Genomic DNA, 18714 nt, shown 5'->3' on the forward strand with positions numbered 1-18714 from the left:
AACTGATCTTATCACTTTGAGAAACACTTGACACTTGAACATTTGTGCAGCTTCCATCTGCACATGAGCTTCTGCCAGGAATTTCATTAAAGAAGTTAAAGTAGTAAAGACTTGATCCCGTCTGCCTGCGGCCTACACACTCGTTTTCCTTTTCCGTGTCTCTTTCTTTGTTCCTCTAAAGTGTCTCTTTGTCTTTAAGTCGTCCCCTCCTCTGCAGAAACAGAAGCCTTTTTCTGTTTTTGTAAGGTTTTGTTGCACGCTTTGCAATATGTCACATGCTTTATGATGTTTTTTTTCTGCTGCAGGAATCGAGAACATGTACGAGAGAGCGCAGTGCATCCGTAAGATCCTGCTGGGAGTCCCGCGGGCGACGCTGGTGGTGATGCGTTACTTGTTCGCCTTCCTTAACCAGTGAGTATCCTCTCTGACAAAACTGAGCCCTCATTGTTAATGATAATCACCCATTTCTTTCCATTTTCCACGAGTTGTTCCCCTCATCCCACACGCTTTTAAAGCCGAGGATAAACCTCTCTCGTAGTGGAGTGTGCACTTAGAGCATGTAGAGATAAACCAGAGCTCATTTTGACTCTGCAGCCTCTCAAATAAATATAGCATAAGAGAGAAAGAGGGAGGGAGGGAGGGGAGTGTGATGTGCAGGTGTGATGTACCCGCTGAAGCTCTGCCTTTATTAGCTCCTCATAAAGTGTATTCAGCCTCAGTGTTATTAAAACACGACTCTCACTGTCAAGGAGAGTAAAATTATTTTCTATTTCCATCATTTTTTAACCTCCAGATCCTGTGAAAGCCGGTGGCAATGTCCCAAGAAGCATTTTAATATCCGTGATTTATGCAGACACTCGTTTTGAAGCAATAATTCGACTGCCAAACGCAAATTAGAGCATTACGTAATGAGCTATGAGGTTGTAATTGGCAGGAAGTCAGCTGAATTGTCTGCAGCAGGGAAGAGAAAAGCTGTTGTTTCTGCAGACAAAGAGGATTAAAAGTGTTGATTTCTCAGAGACGGAGTCTAAGTTTTGTCTTTTTGTTTCTGCAGACGTCTGTCAAAATTAGGAATCAGAATAAAGGCGAGAAACAAGCAAGTTAAACATGCACAAAATAATGGAACATAAATGAACTGGATGGGAATAAAGACAAAAGATGAAATGATTATCTTTTTGAAGTTCTTGCTATGATGAAGAAGAAATTACGGTAATGTAAAATAAACTGCTGACTTGACTACTGTCCAGAAGACGATTGTTCACACCCTTGACATGAGGAGTAAGCCACAGAAGGTCACTGCTGAAAAGGCAGTTCTCAGAGGCCGTATCAAAGCAGATATAAGGAGGGTAAGCCTCAGAGGGTCACTGCTGAAAAGGCTGTTCTCAGAGGCCGTATCAAAGCAGATATAAGGAGGGTAAGCCTCAGAAGGTCACTGCTGAAAAGGCTGTTCTCAGAGGCCGTATCAAAGCAGATATAAGGAGGGTAAGCCTCAGAAGGTCACTCCTGCAAAAGCTGTTCTCAGAGGCCATATCAAAGCAGATATAAGGAGGGTAAGCCTCAGAAGGTCACTGCTGAAAAGGCTGTTCTCAGAGGCCATATCAAAGCAGATATAAGGAGGGTGAGCCTCAGAAGGTCACTGCTGAAAAGGCAGTTCTCAGAGGCCATATCAAAGCAGATATAAGGAGGGTAAGCCTCAGAAGGTCACTGCTGAAAGGACAAGCTGGGTTTAGAGTGCTGTTTCAAAGCATATTCATGAAGGGTAAGCTACATAAGGTAACTGCTGAAAGAGGAGTTTGGTTGCAGTGGCCATATCAAAGTAGATATAAGGAGGGCAAAAAACATTGTGATGTAAAGAAAATCTGAAATGGGCGGCCTAACATGCTACATGAAATGTGCCAACCGGTCAGTGTATTTTCTGGCGATCCATATCCTGGTTGAAACTGGACTCAAAAATAAGGAGTAATGCTGCGTTTGATTGTACTTGGAACTCGGATAAATCCGACCTCTGAATCGGAAAAGTGCAATAGAACGGCCCTTGAGCTCGGGGCTCAGACTCAGGAATTCAGGTAGGATCCAAGCAGCCCGAGTCAGTTGGAATGATGTAGCAAAATGGTGTTGCACACCGTGAGAGTCACTTTCTCCTCAGCTTTTACTTTAATGTGTCGTCTAATTTAGCATTAGTGTTACTACAGTACAGGCCTCTGCACAGCTCGCTTTAATGCCCGTCTAAGTTCAATGATGCATACAGGATTCCCCTCACTGGTGCGTTCAAGTCATACTTACAGCATATGACGTTTCTCTTTCTCTCTCTCCCTCGAGTAGGTAAGATATTTCCCCAACAGTAATTTTCGATCCTCAAAAAACATCAAAACAAACATCAGCTTACTGCGGCCGGTCACGTTTTCTGAGCTTCTGCAATGAAACGCATTTACTTCAGGAGTCAGAATTTCCGACCCGAATCTTTCCAAGTTCCGAGTACAATCGAACGCAGCAAAACTCTCTTTATCTGTTTTTTTGTTTGTTTGTTTGTTTTTGACCAAAAATAAAAATCAAGCTGTTTTTCAATTTTTTTTCATTTTGGTCGCCAAAACGGGAAAACAAATAGCATTTTTAAAAAAGGATTTCAATTTTTGTTTTTGTTTTTTTCAATTCTGTTATTTTGTTTTCTTCATTTAATTAAATACTTGAGGAAAAGGAAATCATGTGACAATTGGGAAATGTGAGCTTTTCAAAATAAAAGCCTCCATGTCAAAACAAGAGCCATCCATTTAATTTTACAGTACCCTAGTAAGCCAAAATAAATAAATAATGTAAATCATAATATAAATAATAAATAAATAATGTAAATCATAATATAAATAATAAATAAATAATGTAAATCATAATATAAATAATAAAAAAATAATGTTAATAAAGCAGCCTGCACTGTTGAGAGGCTTTGACATGAACTGAGCGGTTAGTAAAAAACATTAAAACCAAGCTAAAGAAGCAGTATAATAAGGACATCTCTGTGTTGCATACCAGGCTAGCATTACTAGAAGCTGATCATGCTAACATGCTAATCATCTTCTCTCCCCACAGCCTCTCCCAGTACAGCGACGAGAACATGATGGATGCTGGGAACCTGGCCATCGTCTTCGGCCCCACCCTCCTGCCCACACCTGAGACCCTGGACCAGGTGGCCTGTCAGGCACACGTGAACGAGGTCATCAAAACGGTCATCCTGAACCACGACAACATCTTCCCCGACACCAAGGAGCTTCCGGGGCCGGTCTATGAGAAGTGCATGACCGGGGACCAGTACTGGTGCGAGTCTGAGATTTCTATGTTTCATTAGAAGATAATCAGATTCATCAGATTACAACAACCTAATGTTATTACTGCTCTACGGGGTCACCTTCCATCCAGATTCACCTCCTGAACCCGGATTTTCACTTCTAATTTTGACTTTAGATTCCGCCACTGGAGCGGGATTACTCAGGGAGATGAGGGATAAAATATTCCTCTGTAATTTAACTTTTGGTTCCGGATGACATTTTAGCCATCAGGAAATTAGCAGATATGATCTGTAATAGACACGGACGTTAGGCAGGACAGAGACAAAAGAGGGAGACAGAGAATTGCCCAGAGAGTTGAAAAGGAGGCAACAATGCAGCGTGAGGAGAATTTAAATAAGAAGCAGCACTTTTCCCTCAGTCACAACTCAGACAAAAACATCCAGAAGGGTTTAGGTATAACTGCTATCATGTTCTCTGATTGTTGATCATTAGAATAGATGCAGAACAAGATCAGCGGCTGCAGCTGCTGTGATGTGCATTGTATAAAGCTGCTCAGTGTGATAAATGCAATCTGCAGGATAAGTTTAGTCATAGTTAACTTTATAGTTCATCCTTTTACTCATCAATAAACTGAGCCTTTGCTTCAGTTATTGTTGCAATCATCTCTTTGATAAATGCAACCAGGATCGCTGCAATTTATGCTAAAATTGTGCTTGATTTTTGAGTTCTGACTTAGAGGAATCTTAACATTAATAAGTGGTAAACATCATTTAATGCAAACTTTGCACATGAAGTCATTTTGGCTCATTTTGCACCAGAAAATGCACCTTTTTAGGAGTCATATTGTTAAATCTTTATGCACAGATATGAAGCCATTGCATGCAAATCCCATGGATTGTCCAGATTCCATTCCATCTTGCAAAGCCTCATGATTTATATCAGGATATTTTTTGAGCGAACAAAATAAAAAACAGCTTATCAATAGTTTATCCTGACAAGCTACAATAAATGAGAAAGAAGGGAGAGTGACAAAGCACTGAGAGTGTTCTGTGGGAATATTTCCTTCATTGTATTTCCTTTTCCTCGCTGCAGAGCTTGTTAGCTTGTTTTGCAAAGGAAATAGTGGTGCAGAGTTCATCGGTCTGATCCATTTTGCAACGCAGTAAGCTGACACGCTTACTCCTGGTTGGATATTGATCAGACCGTCAGCATCATTTGTGGAGAAAAAGGGGGAAGCTGGGGTTAAGTTGAAGCGACTGCAAGCCTGTAAACAATGGCAGCTGGTGGAGAGATTAGCATGGATGCAGCTATAGCAGTATATTTATCAAAAATAGTGGGCTAAACTTTAAGTTGGAGTTGCAACAGAGAATTGGATCGATAGTCCCTTCACTCTTGGAAAAAAATGAATTGTCTACCTCCTTGTTGGTAGGAGTTGAACACAAGGAAGAGAGAGAAGCAGACTGGTTGAGTGTCTCAAGGCTTTACTGAAGCACTAGGGTCAGGCACAAAGACATGAAAACACTGCCAATCACAGTGACAGTGAAAGATGAGTAGTCAGCAGATGATGTCCATGTACTTTAGTAAGACTCTGGGTCCGTGAGGGTGCTGGGCGTCCTCTTCAGTTGCTGGAAATTTCTTTTATAACCAGAGTTGTAACCTTGAAAAGCTAATAGATCATCATCAGGCAGACCCGTCTTGCAAAGCTTCAGCCTGATTCTTGTGTTCAAAATCAACCAGACCAATCAGAATCATTCTAGGACAGTGGTTTTCAAAGTGTGGGAGAGTGAGCCCCCCCAAGAAGGAATTATTCATTAAGTTGACCCCCACCCACAAAAAAGATTCAAACTCAAAAAAAAATTAAACAACAACATTTCAAACATTTATGTCTAACCTTTAAACATTTTTAACATTAATATATTTTGGATATTTTGGTTTGCAGATGTCCTTAAACATCTGCCTTTCCCTCTTATTCAGTTATAATGCCATTAAATACCCCTTTTTCATATTTTTTTGGCCATTTTACAACTTCTTTTTGCCTCTTTTTCCTCATTTTTTCCACTTTTATCCCATTTTTTCCTTTTTTCAACTTTTTGCCCATTTAAGCTACCTTTCATCATAAATTTCACTTTTTTCCCACTTTTTTGCTCACTTTTGCTACGTCTTTTTGCCCCTTTTCCCAATTTTTTAGCCACTTTTATCCAATTTTTTGCCCTTTCTTACCATTTTTTGCCACTTTTTGTCCATTTAAACTACCCATTGCCATTTAATACCACTTGTTTCCTTTTTCCCAATTTTTGCCCTTTTTCACAATTTTTATTTATTTATTTATTTTTGCCACTTTTATCCAATTTTTTTTCCTTTTTCTTTACCACTTTTTGCCACTTTTTGTCCATTTAAACTATCCTTTGTCATTACGTATTACTTCTTTCCTCTTTCTTTTGACCATTTTTGCCACTCTTGACTGCTTTTTGCCCAATTAAGTCACTTTCCACCAACTTTTTTGGTCACTTCTCACCCATTTCTGCTTCTCTTCCTCCCCATTTCACCCCTTTTCACCCATTTTTTCCTGCTTTTTGACCCTTTTGCTACTTTTAACCTGTTTTTATTGCTAATTCAAGCTGTTTTTTCAGCCTTTCACCTCTTAGATTGTGGCTCTTGCAAAGGTTTCTTTTTTTTTTTTTTTTTTTTAATGTGGCTCTTTGGATGAGTAACACTGCTCTATAGCATAGTCCCTATAGTAACTATAAGTCTATCTATTCAGCTCCATGCACAGCAGAGGTTTGCAAAGCAAATCCCCTTTCTCTGGTTTATGGTTCCACGCCTCCCTGAAGCTCTGTGGCGCCCCCCAGGGGAGGCCCACCTCACACTTTGAAATCCACTGTTCTAGGAGAAAGAGGCGGGGCTACAGGTGTGGTTTAGTTGAAGTGACTGCAAGCCTGGAAACAACGGCGGTCATCGGAGAGATTAGCATGGATGCAGCTGTAGCAGCAGTTTGATCAGAAGTGGAAAAAAGAGGAGAAGAGAAACACACTGGAGGAATTTTTTAGTGGAAAAGTTGTTTTTTTCTCTTCTCCTGAGTGGCTGCAGCAAGTTTACATTATGTAGTTTTCTACCCAGGGGTCGTGCTCATCTACTACATGAGACGTTTTGTCGCTCTGATTGGCCGTTAATGAATGTGACGGAAAATTTGTCCAATGAAGCCCCAGGTTTTAGTTTGAAAGGTTCTGACCTTCCTGAAAACCATCTATGGGCTGTTCCTCACATGGATGTGAGATTTAGCCACGCCATGGAGATGAGAAACAGATATCTGAAGTGTTGGGGTAGTGACGAACAGCTTTGGTGGAAATAAATATCAGGAGGTGCAAAATCATAATTTGAAGGTCTCTTCAGTGTTTTTATAGTTTGATGATAGTTGGCTGCAGAGTGCACAGCAAAAAGGAATATCTCATCTAATGAAGCCTTTTTGAAGGTTTATTTTTGGCCTTTTTATGCCTTTATTTGTAGAGAGAAGGACAGTGGATAGAGCTGGAAACAGGGCCGAGAGAGTTGGACGTGAAAGAGGCCACAGGCCGGACTTGAACCCAGGCCACCCACGTACATGAGGTGCATCCACCAGGCCATCTGCAGCCCTCATGAAGCCTGTTTTTAATGGGGCCAGTTTCTTAAAATCTCGTCAAATTTAAGCTCACGAGTTGGGGTTTGAGTTGCCTGTGACATGTATAATATACAGTATAATAATCTCTCCTATGCTCATGCTCAGTGCATCATGAAGATAAGACCAGCAGACTTTTATTACTTTTAAAGAGGTTATGTTAGAATCAAGTTTTCTAGTAGTTTTATCACCAAGCCTCTCCGTATAAATCCCAACGCCCTTTCTTCACCGTCTGTGCTCTGTTTGTGTTATTTCCTCCATCTTCGATCTCTGTCCAAACTCCTGCTGTAGATGCATTGTTGCATAAACGTCCTCAGACTCTGAATAGCAGCCTCGTCTCCATCTGTGCGAGCGTCCTCCTCCCTTTGTTCCCATGTTGAATGGACAGTGAGCGTTCGGAGCCTCACGCTTCTCCTCTTCCTCTCCCCCCTGCAGCGAGAGTCCGTTCAGCGAGCCGGGGGCGCTGGAGGAGGCCGAGCCCGACGGCGGCACCGAGACCCAGACCAGCGACGAGGGTACGCCTGACCCCTGACCTTCACACATTCGCCCCCACACTCCCATCCCTCCGTCTCCTGGTGGAGAGGGGTTGCTACGGCAACAGCAGCCATGGAGACATCTCACATTCCCTCCCTCCCTTCCTCCTTCCTCCACACCCTTCCTCTTTGCTTCTCTTTATATCTGAATTAATATTTTCTAATGCTCCGTTCTGATTGGCTGAGCTGTTAAAAGGAAGAACTCCACAGAGACGTTTGATGGACAGGTTCATGTTCACCTCTATTTCCGTGTCTGGCTCTTATCTCTATCTCCATCTCCACCCTACTCCCCCTCTGTTCCCATCTTCTCTCTCTCTCTCTCTCTGGCAGAGGGCGAGGCTGTGGAGGCGGTGGCGAGGTTCGACTATGTGGGCCGGTCGGGCCGTGAGCTCTCGTTCAAGAAGGGAGCGTCCCTGCAGCTCTACCAGCGGGCGTCACATGACTGGTGGGAGGGGCGGCTTAACGGTAACCACGGCCTGGTTCCTCATCAGTACATCGTGGTGAAGGACAGGCGAGTGCACGGCGCTTTTCATCTTCCCCCCCTAAAATGAACACCACATGAAGACAAATCACATCATGTTTGTTTTTTTATGCTAAATGCTTCTTGTGAACCTCAATAATTATACACATAACCTGTAAATATCAGCCTATATCAGCTGTAAATATCAGTCTATATCAGCTGTAAATATCAGTCTATATCAGCTGTAAATATCAGTCTATATCAGCTGTAAATATCAGTCTATATCAGCTGTAAATATCAGCCTACATCAGCTGTAAATATCAGTCTATATCAGCTGTAAATATCAGTCTATATCAGCTGTAAATATCAGTCTATATCAGCTGTAAATATCAGCCTACAGCAGCTGTAAATATCAGCCTACATCAGCTGTAAATATCAGTCTATATCAGCTGTAAATATCAGCCTACAGCAGCTGTAAATATCAGCCTACATCAGCTGTAAATATCAGTCTATATCAGCTGTAAATATCAGCCTACAGCAGCTGTAAATATCAGCCTACATCAGCTGTAAATATCAGTCTATATCAGCTGTAAATATCAGTCTATATCAGCTGTAAATATCAGCCTACATCAGCTGTAAATATCAGCCTACATCAGCTGTAAATATCAGTCTATATCAGCTGTAAATATCAGCCTACATCAGCTGTAAATATCAGCCTACATCAGCTGTAAATATCAGCCTACATCAGCTGTAAATATCAGTATATATCAGCTGTAAATATCAGCCTACATCAGCTGTAAATATCAGCCTACATCAGTTGTAAATATCAGTCTATATCAGCTGTAAATATCAGCCTACATCAGCTGTAAATATCAGCCTACATCAGCTGTAAATATCAGCCTACATCAGCTGTAAATATCAGTCTATATCAGCTGTAAATATCAGCCTACATCAGCTGTAAATATCAGCCTATATCAGCTGTAAATATCAGCCTACATCAGCTGTAAATATCAGTCTATATCAGCTGTAAATATCAGCCTACATCAGCTGTAAATATCAGTCTATATCAGCTGTAAATATCAGTCTGTATGAGCTGTAAATATCAGTCTATATCAGCTGTAAATATCAGTCTGTATGAGCTGTAAATATCAGTCTATATCAGCTGTAAATATCAGTCTGTATGAGCTGTAAATATCAGTCTATATCAGCTGTAAATATCAGTCTGTATCAGCTGTAAATATCAGTCTATATCAGCTGTAAATATCAGTCTATATCAGCTGTAAATATCAGTCTATATCAGCTGTAAATATCAGTCTGTATCAGCTGTTTTTGAAGTATCGGCAGAAAATTCACAAAAACAGTCTATTAATTCTTGTACATCATTCGTTATAACGGGATGCCAACCTACTAAAGAAAATTGAGTTATACATATTTCTAAAATTTAAAACCCTATCTCCTTACAGTCTCTGGACATAACCACCAGGCTACCTGTAAAGAGATCTTTAAAAGTCGTTCCTTAAGTCCTCGTTAACTTTATTGGCTCGTTTCAATAACTGACAAGCTCTCAGTGATGGATGAGAGTGGATTTACAGCTGACTGGACTGCACACCTTGTTGATTAACGGACTTCATGGACCGAGTCTCTCACTAACCACATGCTATTGATCACTTAATTGATGATTGGTATGTTGTGTTGCTTCAGCTCTCCTGCTCTCTCACTGATTTGTTCTGATTGAGAGTATCTTCTGTCCGTCTCCAGGGCCGACGCCATGTCAGACACCCTCAGCACGAAGGCGGACAGCGACGGAGGAAGCAGCAGCACCGACGACAAACGGTCCAGGAGCGAGCTGAGCTCCCCGACCGACATCAGACCCCCGGAGAACTACAACAGGTCTGTCATGTAAGAGCATTTCCATTATCACAGGAGGAGGGAGGCTTTGTTTCAGCTGCAGAGGCTGTAAAATCCATTTTCTGTCTGATTCTCTCACCTCTAAAAATACCTGGGAACATCACGGTGCTGTCATCACAGCTGCTTCTCATGTGACTCACTTCATCTGTCTGCAGACACCACAGTCTCTTAAAATACACCTATAAACAAATGAATCAGATGGAAATACAACTATAAAAAGGTATTCCATATGAGACATACAACACAATTCCAAAAAAGCTGGGACAACGTGCAAAATGTGACTTAAAACAGTGATTAGCAAATGGGTTACCACCTTTATTTAACTACAAAAAGTACAGACAAGGTGATGTTCAAAGTTGTAAAGTTTTGATTTATGAAATTTATATGCATTATGAATTTGACATTCCACATTCCAAAAAAGTTGGGACAGGGGCAAGAAAAGACCGATGTGTGGAGTGCTCCAAAAACAGCTGGGACATTCCACAAGTAAGTAGATAAATTAACAGGTGATAGAGAGCTCCTGAAATCCCCAGTCATTCAGTCAATGGGGCGAGGTTCTATAATTTGTGAAAGATTGCATGGCCAAATAGTCCAACAGTATATAATCAAAGTTCCCCAACCTGCAAGTGCAAATAATTTATAGATTTGACCTTCTATAGTCCAAAATATTATCAAAAAATTTGGAGAATCTGAAGAAATTTCTGCAAGGGGAAAGGCTGCAGAACATCACTAAAAGCCCCTGACCTTTAACTCCACAGACAATGCTGCATTAAAAACAGCCATCATCCTGTGATGGATCTTTTAAGGTGGGCTGAGAAACACTTCAGAAAACCTTGCAGAGCCGATGAATTGGCCAGTTTCCATGTCTGTAATCAGACAGATTTTTCTTGCAAACTCCAGTCCATAATGTTTGTGCCAGGTCTGAAAACTGTCATTTAAGGAGTGTGAGGGCGGGGTTTAGTTGTACTGGAAGCAGATAGCAATGGCTGCTGCCTATGTAGCAATTAGTTTGGATGTAAAAGCTATATAGGCCTCACCGTTTTGCCTTTTTTTTTTCTATCTTTTTACAACAAAAATTTAAAAAATGGGGTGCAGAAGGCCTAGTGCTTCAGTCATGTGCAGGTGGGCTGGGTTCAAGTCCAGCCTGCGGCTCCTATCCCACATTATCTCACCCACTCTCTCACCCCTGCCTCCGTCTCTATCCACTTCCACATCTCTGAAATGAGGAATAAAAGCCCAAAGATATGTAAGACTCACATTAACAAGAATGGAAAGAATTCCACTTCAATGATGTCTTCAGACCCCAGATTCTTCCATCGTGTTGTTAGAAGAAAAGATGATCGACACAGTGGTAAACATGCTCCTGTCCCAGCTTTTTTGAATAAATTGCATGCAGTAAATTCAGAATATGTGTATATTTTAAAAAACGGCGTTCTTGTCTTTGTGCTGTATTCAAGATTTGTGAATCACTGTTTTCTGTTTTATTTTTTCACATTTTGCATAACATCCCAGCTTTTCTGGAACTGGGGCTTGTTCTTTTTGTCAGGACTCCAGATATTTGCCTTGCCTTGTAAAACCTGGATTCCTCTTTACCCAGTGACAGCCAAAGAGACCGTAGCCTACTTAGCGAGCAGTAAGCCTCGTCTTCCTTCCATCGCGTGCTGATGCCAGCCTTTGTGCTCTCAGTGAGCCACAAACCTCCCCGGCTGGCTGCAGCCTTTTTTGCATCATTACACAGCAAAGACCTGGCATGCCATCATGTATGTGGATCCCCACTGCATTTTTAAAACCCTCTGAAAGTTTCTTTATTTAATACGAGTTGACTGGAGAAGTAGAGAGAGGGACAAAAATAGAGCGACCATGTTTGAGGTCTAACTTATGTATGCTATTGTTTGACTAGATTTAAAGTGCTGTCTCCTGCTCCCTTGTTACACACATTTTACACAGAATACGGTGACTTGCAAATACTTTTCATCCTATATTTAATGGAATACAGCACAAAGACAAAACACTGTTCTAATATTTACACCTTTTCATTGCAATGCCTGCAAAACATTCCAAAAAAGTTGGAGCATGGACAAGAAAAGGCCCAGTATCCTTTACAAAAACAGATTTTTCTGTCAGAATTATCCTCTGCTTTCTTTTCTTGAAAATTAAGCAAAAACAGACTCCTCCATTCATGTCTGGTAACCTGAGATAACTGTTTGTACTTCACACCGGCAGCCACAGGAGGAAGAGAACCGACGGTTTATTCCGCCGCCCCCTCGGCCGCTCCAACGACAGCCACTGCCACGGTAACGGAGGGGTGATGGAGCGGAGTTCCCCGCCGGTGACGGGCCACTTCAGTCCCAGAGAGCTGCTGCTGGGACGAGGCCAAGGCATGACCCCGCCTCTTGACAGCCCGGAGCGTCGGCGCCGTTCTGCTGCAGCCGTGACCATGACGGTGAGCCGGCATGATTCGCTGAGGAGGCCTGATGACACGCCCATCCGGCGCTCAAGCAGCGGACAGCACGGCTTCAGTGACTCCCATCGATCCAGAGCGCTGGATCCTGATACGCTGGCACAGGTAGACACCTGATCTCAGATTATGTACGATTATTTAAAAACAGCATCACGACTCAAACAGATCAGCTGAGCTAGAGGGGAATCTTGTTTATGGCACCAAGTTCTCCTGGTTTATTAGATGAGAAACTGGTCTAACTACTGTCTTCTCTCTCAGGCATAAACTCAGCATGTTGTTAGTTCTGTTAACAAAGGAAGTCTATCAGGTCTCTCAGAGCCTCTCTTGCTGGAAGAAGCCCCAAATATGCCCAGGGTGGCATGACAGCACAATATGATACACTACAACATGAAATGATACAGTACAGTACAGCATAAAACATACAGCACATAAAACGATAAAAATATATATCATATATAAATATGATATAAAATAATATATGATACAATATGAAATTACATAATAATGTACGATGAATCAACATGCACACTACTGTATGGTATGACAGGATATACTATGATACCATACAATGTGATGCAGTCCAAAATGATACAAGATGGTGCATTAGAATATTACATAACACAGTGCAGTAGAAAATAATACAACATGATACAGTTTATGAGACATCATGAGATGATATGATTGATAAAATATAACACAACACAGGTGATTGTCACTTTGTGTACATTTCCTTAGACTCTAGCACCGCACACACATCTCTCTACAGTCGAATCAGTAAATAGAAATACATGTGGAAACATATTTAGATATTTATTAGATCAGGGGTGTCAAACTCAATCACAGAAGGGGCCAGATACTCAGTTAAGCTCTAACCTGAGGGCCTAACAGGGTCCACATTAAACCAAACTGTTAACCTCATTTTCACCAGTAATAAACTATGGGGAAAAACTAGCACTGATGATAAATGATTTTTGAGATTTAAAAAGTCAAAATGATGAGTTAAAAGGCTCAAAATCTGAGATATAAAGTCAAACTTATTAGTGCAAAAGGTCAAAAAACAAAATTAGATTTTAAGATAATGCTTTTAAGAGGCAAATATATAAACAGAAAGTTGGAGTCATGTATTTAAGGCCAAAATACGACTTGAAACTTAAAATTGTGTACCTGAAAGGTCAAAATATGAGCTAAAAAGTCAAAATTATAAATTAAAAAGATCAAAATATGAGTCAGAAAGTCAATTATAAATAGAAAAAGGCAAAATATTTAAAAAAGACAAAATGTGAGATTAAAAAATAAAAATAAAAAATATAAAGGTTCAAAATATGGTATTAAAAGTACAAATAATAAATGTTAAAGGTCAAATTTGGTATGAAAAGTTAAAATAATGAATGTAAAAGGTCAAATTTGGTATAAAAAGTAAAAATAATGCATGTAAAAGGTCAAATTTGGTATAAAAAGTAAAAATAATACATGTAAAAGGTGAAAACATAAGGTAAATGTCCAAATAATAAATTAGATAGAAGTCATACTTGTGCTATGCAAAATTGAAAATTTGAAATGAAAACACAAATGAATGTCCCACATTTCTTTTTATCTAGTTATGGTTACTCTAAGATTATTTTACATCTTTATGACTTAAAGATATTTCATATCATCAAGGTTAAGTTTACAGTTTTATTCTGAAGGAAATCTGCAGACCTCATATTTTAGGGCCAGTTATAATAAGAATTTGATATGACCTTGTGGGCCAGATATAACTGTACCATGGGCCGGATTCGGCCCCCGGGCCTTAAGTTTGACATCCATGTGTTAGATGATACTCTCTTCTGTCTGAGAACAGAGTGCTCTTATTTTGACGGTATTAACTCAGTCTGTCCTCTGAGGCTGCTTCCCTCACTGCTCCTCTTCCTCACTCCTCTTCCTCACTCCTCCCTCAGGACATCGAGGAGACGGTGACGGTGGCGCTCGGGGAGCTCAGACAGCTGGAGCGTCAGGGCTGCCGGCCGGCTCCCGACGTGGTGCTGGACACCCTGGAACAGGTGAAGAACGGCCCCATCACCACCTGCTCCTCCGAGTCTCCTTCCCCCCACAGCACTCCCAGCACCCCAGGCACACCTGGAACCCCCGGCACTCCCGGGACCCCCGGCACTCCTGGTACGCCTGGCACCCCGAGCCCGCTGAGTCCTCTGAGCCCCATCAGCCCGCTCCCTGGACCACCACCTGGACCTCCGAGGCCGACCAACCCTTCCCCTGATGCCCTGGGATCCTTCAAGCCGGTCGCAGCCGCCCGCATCGGCGCTCCCTTAAGGCCCCCAGCTCTGCGTCCAAAACCTGTGGTCCCACCTAAAAGCAGCACCCCGCCTCTTCCCCCACCGCTGGACAAATCCTGCACCATGTGAGCCAAACAGGCCAATGTAAAAGGCCGAATCAGGCCTACCCGGGCCAAAAATGGGCCAGAAGAGGAGATCAGGGTACTGCTTAGTGTTTATAATCAAAACATATGAGGGTAGGAAGGACAAGAAGGGTTTTAATCAGTGTTGGTGGTTATGCGTTACAAAGTAATCCGTTTGAGTACTCAGATTACTTTCTTGTTACAAGTAGCCCCACGAGTCAGGGCTGCAGTTCAAGTTCTCCATTATGTCATTACATTTACATAAAAGTAATCCATTACTGAAAAATATAACTTCTTTTCCTTGTTGATGCCACAAAGTGAAATTCCCTGAAGAAGCTGCACTGTTTCTGTTTCTCCCTGACATCTGGGCAGGTAGACTGTTAACATACAACTGTGTCTGTTTGCAGCTAGCAAGAAGGCAGAGACGACAGCTTTTACTCATCCAGAGCTGGGCACAGTCGGTCCCAAATTTACCTCTGTTTACCGTTTATCTACTAAGATTTCACATCAATAATTCTGCTCAAAATTAACAGAAGTTAAAGAGGAAGCCATCTGAGTCCATCCGAGAACCTCACTTTGGAGGTTTTCCACGCAAATCCAACTGGGAGGAGACCTCTGGGTTGACCCAGAACTCACTTGAGTAACTAAATATCCCATCTGGTCTGGGAACGCCCTGGGATATTTCAGAAGAAGTTGGAAAATGTCACAAGGGAGAAGGATGCCTTGGTGGTCCTGCTTAACCTGCTGCCACTTCGACCTCATGCTGAATAAGTAAAGAAAATGCATCGATGGATTAACAGAAGTGACTTAAAACTTAAAGTCACCCCTTTAGCCGTCAGTGGTTTTGATTGTTTGATTCCAACCATTTCAAGATCCAACAAAGACAGCACATCTGCCAGACCAACGACAAACAATCAGCTATTTTTAACTTTTCATTAGAATCTCTACTGCTCTTTCCTGATCATGATATTCCAACAAAACAGACTTGCTTTAATGGAAAGATTCCCCACCATCAGCAACCTGGAAATTATCTAATCCAATCTAGAAACTTTATGAATCTCTCTACCAGCACAGGAAGTTGAAGAAGAAGGTGAAGGCCAGATCACACTACACAAATTTGGCCTGATTCGGACCTAATTGCTTCATTGCAGCCCTTGCAGAATCAGGCTCAACTTTGAATGTCAGGAATGACAAGCACCTTCATCGTGAGGCATAATCAATGATGCATCGAATGATGAAAGAAGGCCTGACAGTGGAGATTACCTGCCTTACAATGACCAATGAGGAGTTGGTGTCGGTGGAGTGTCAGGGCTAGAACCTGGGACCTCCAGCACCCCTGGGACTCCTGGTACACCTTGCACACCCAGGCCCTTTGAGCCCCATCAGCCCACTCCCTGGACCTCCACCCTTCCTCCAGATACTGTGGGATCCTTCAACCCTGTCGAAGCTGCCTGCATCTGGCTCTGGCGCCAGGTCACTGGAAGTGAAACTTTCTTTACTGCCTAATCCTAACCCCAACCTTAGGGTCCAGGAAAGGGTGAGGGTAAGTTTTATCCAAGGAAACATGGCGTAAAAGAGGGTTAGAGTCAAGACTGTCTCCTGGAAGAGTGCCTGAGATTAGAGATCTTCTGTCAAACCCCTCTCCAAGACTGCTAGCATGTTTTGAAGGCATTATTGACACTCCATGGCTTGCCTACCCAGGAACCTTTGACCAACAACCATGTCGGGCTACTCAACAATTACTTTTGTAGCATGGTGCTATTGCAAAAGACCAAATGAAACCACGTGGGTTTGCCCCATAATTACTAGCCAACGGACGTGTGCCCAGTTCTGGAAGTATCCCCATAATGATCAGCTTTTGGAAGGAAGGGACACATGAGTTTAAGAGTCCAGTTCATGGAAACGGCGCTGGCCTCTACCTAGTTCCTTGTCTGGCTGCGTGCCAACATGCACCGAGTGACAGAAGGGATTTTATGTTTGGTTAAAAGCACTCTAACGGGTTACTTCTCTCAGTATGTAACGCAGTAACATACGTTACCGAAACGCCACCCAGCACTGGTTTTACTGTAGTAATAACTATAATATATGACATGACCTATGATATGATATGCCATGATATTTATGTGTCGTCAGGTTGGTGTGTACTCTCTTGGTGTGTAGGAGTTTAATTTCTCCATGTATCGAAGCATTTATCAAAAGGTTAGCTTAAAGAACTGCTGATAAAGACACAGGAAGGAGCGTGGACGGAGCTTCCTGTCTTGTAAATGAAGAAAGAAAAATGGGAAGTGTAGTTAAGCTGCGGTAAAAATGTAGTTTAAAGTGACGTGAATGTTGGCTGTACTGTCATGACGGTAGAAGAAGAAGAAGAAGAAGAGCCTGTCGAGCTGTTTTTTTAAGAGACTATCGCGATCGGCTGCTGTATCTGTGACGAGAGACTCGATGTGGAAGAGAGGACACGTAAACAACGTCTCAAACAATATCTGTGTGACTGATTATAATTTATTTTTTTATTCTGTTTCAGCTGCTAAGCTCACTTGTACACCTCAAACCACGAAAACGCCTCCTGAGGTCGTCGGTGACACCAAACTCACATTATTTAAACCTGAATGTTTCCAGTATTTAAACGACTGTTCAGCCATCTTATTGAATGTTCAGCGAGCTGCCGACTCAGTGGCTCACTAAACTTTTTTAACAGCCTTTTCTTGTGTTTTATTGGAGAATAATCCTGCGCCCAGACAGAGCTTCAAACAGGGTGAGTTGGGAGGTGGGGAGAGGGCTTGGACAGAACTTTTTCTGCGATGGTAGGTGTGTGATTTTGTTCCTGTGAGTGTCTGACAGGGCTGGGCAATATGGACCAAAAATCATACATCAGTCTCTCTTAGCTGAATGGTGATACATGCTTTAAATAAGGATATTTTTGGACATAGCCAGTCAATAGATCATCTTGTGGTCAGTTAGCATGTTGCACTTATAGCATGTCCTAACAGCATGCAACACCAGCAAAAACATCCGCTGTTTCCTGGTGGAGTGTATTAACAGCCAAAGAGTGATGCAGAACGACAACAAAGGCTGTTTCTACCCTCTTCTGATTTCCTTTTTGTTGCTCAAGTTGGCGTGGACAAGGAACGACGACAAAAATCTTGATTTTCTTCACTTTCCCCAAATCAGAGTTTGTCAGCTTGTTTTGCAAAGTGCATTAATATTCTTTTACCTTGAAATGTCTATGGATTGTCCAGATTCAACGTCTGTCATCAGGCTGGTCCATGACCTCACCAATCAGCATCACTTGAGGAGAAAGAGGCGGTAGCTACCGGCGTGATTTAGTTAAAGGGACCAAAAGTGGTAGTTCTATCAAAACTAGGAGGTTAAACTTTAATTTTGGAATCACAATGCATTGTGTGATCCATGGGTACTAAGGGTGAGGTATGATTTTCAAACTTTACTAGTCTTTCTCAGTTGTGATGTCTGCTGTAGATTCCTAGTAAGTCCTGCCTTTACCTGGAAGTCAGCTCATGATGTTTGCTTTGCTAGCAGTGCAAAATGGTGCGCATTTCTTTATTTAGCCTCATGAAGAACCAGCCCTGTCTATGGGATGTCGCCTGGAAGGATGTGAAATGCACGCCACGCCATGGAGATGTGAACCCGGCTATCTGACGTCCATGCAAAGCACCACACTCTGACTTTTTAATGCAAAGTGACATCAAATGCATGCATGCTGTTGGGCCATGGTGTCAGTGGTTCTTCATGTAAGCAATCTTTTTCCACACTGATCTCCGACGCTGTATCTCGGATGAAAACGCACCCACATATCCTAAAATCTCCACATCTTGCCCAGCCCTAGAGTGCTTGTGCGAGTGTGTCCTCCTTGCCTGCCCTTGTTCTGCTCTCTTGTAAGTGCAGAAGTACTAGAATAGTGATAGACGATAGATTATTCATGCCTGCTTGAGTGCAAGAACATGCAAGTGGAAGTTTTGGGGGGACGAATGAGTGCAAGAAGCATGCCACTATGTGTTTGTGTGTGTGTGTGTGT

The 18714-nt window shown here is 42.1% G+C and overlaps 1 protein-coding gene across 2 annotated transcripts in view; it reads left to right on the forward strand.

Moving 5' to 3' along the window:
* Window positions 1-17880, forward strand: part of LOC121505594 (SLIT-ROBO Rho GTPase-activating protein 1-like) — a 68320-nt gene extending 50440 nt beyond the window's left edge. The window contains exons 17-23 of one of the 2 annotated variants that reach the window (XM_041781044.1): window positions 306-411; window positions 3082-3306; window positions 7366-7445; window positions 7794-7974; window positions 9682-9822; window positions 12055-12397; window positions 14230-17880. In XM_041781044.1, coding sequence (XP_041636978.1) covers window positions 306-411; window positions 3082-3306; window positions 7366-7445; window positions 7794-7974; window positions 9682-9822; window positions 12055-12397; window positions 14230-14691 — 1538 coding nt within the window. In that variant the 3' untranslated portion in view covers window positions 14692-17880. The remainder of the gene's footprint in view (window positions 1-305; window positions 412-3081; window positions 3307-7365; window positions 7446-7793; window positions 7975-9681; window positions 9823-12054; window positions 12398-14229) is intronic. The other variant, XM_041781047.1, reaches the window with a different exon arrangement.
* The last annotated feature ends 834 nt before the right edge of the window (window positions 17881-18714 follow it).

The sequence above is a fragment of the Cheilinus undulatus genome, linkage group 23 (genome assembly GCF_018320785.1).
Source record: "Cheilinus undulatus linkage group 23, ASM1832078v1, whole genome shotgun sequence".
Lineage (NCBI taxonomy): Eukaryota > Metazoa > Chordata > Actinopteri > Labriformes > Labridae > Cheilinus > Cheilinus undulatus.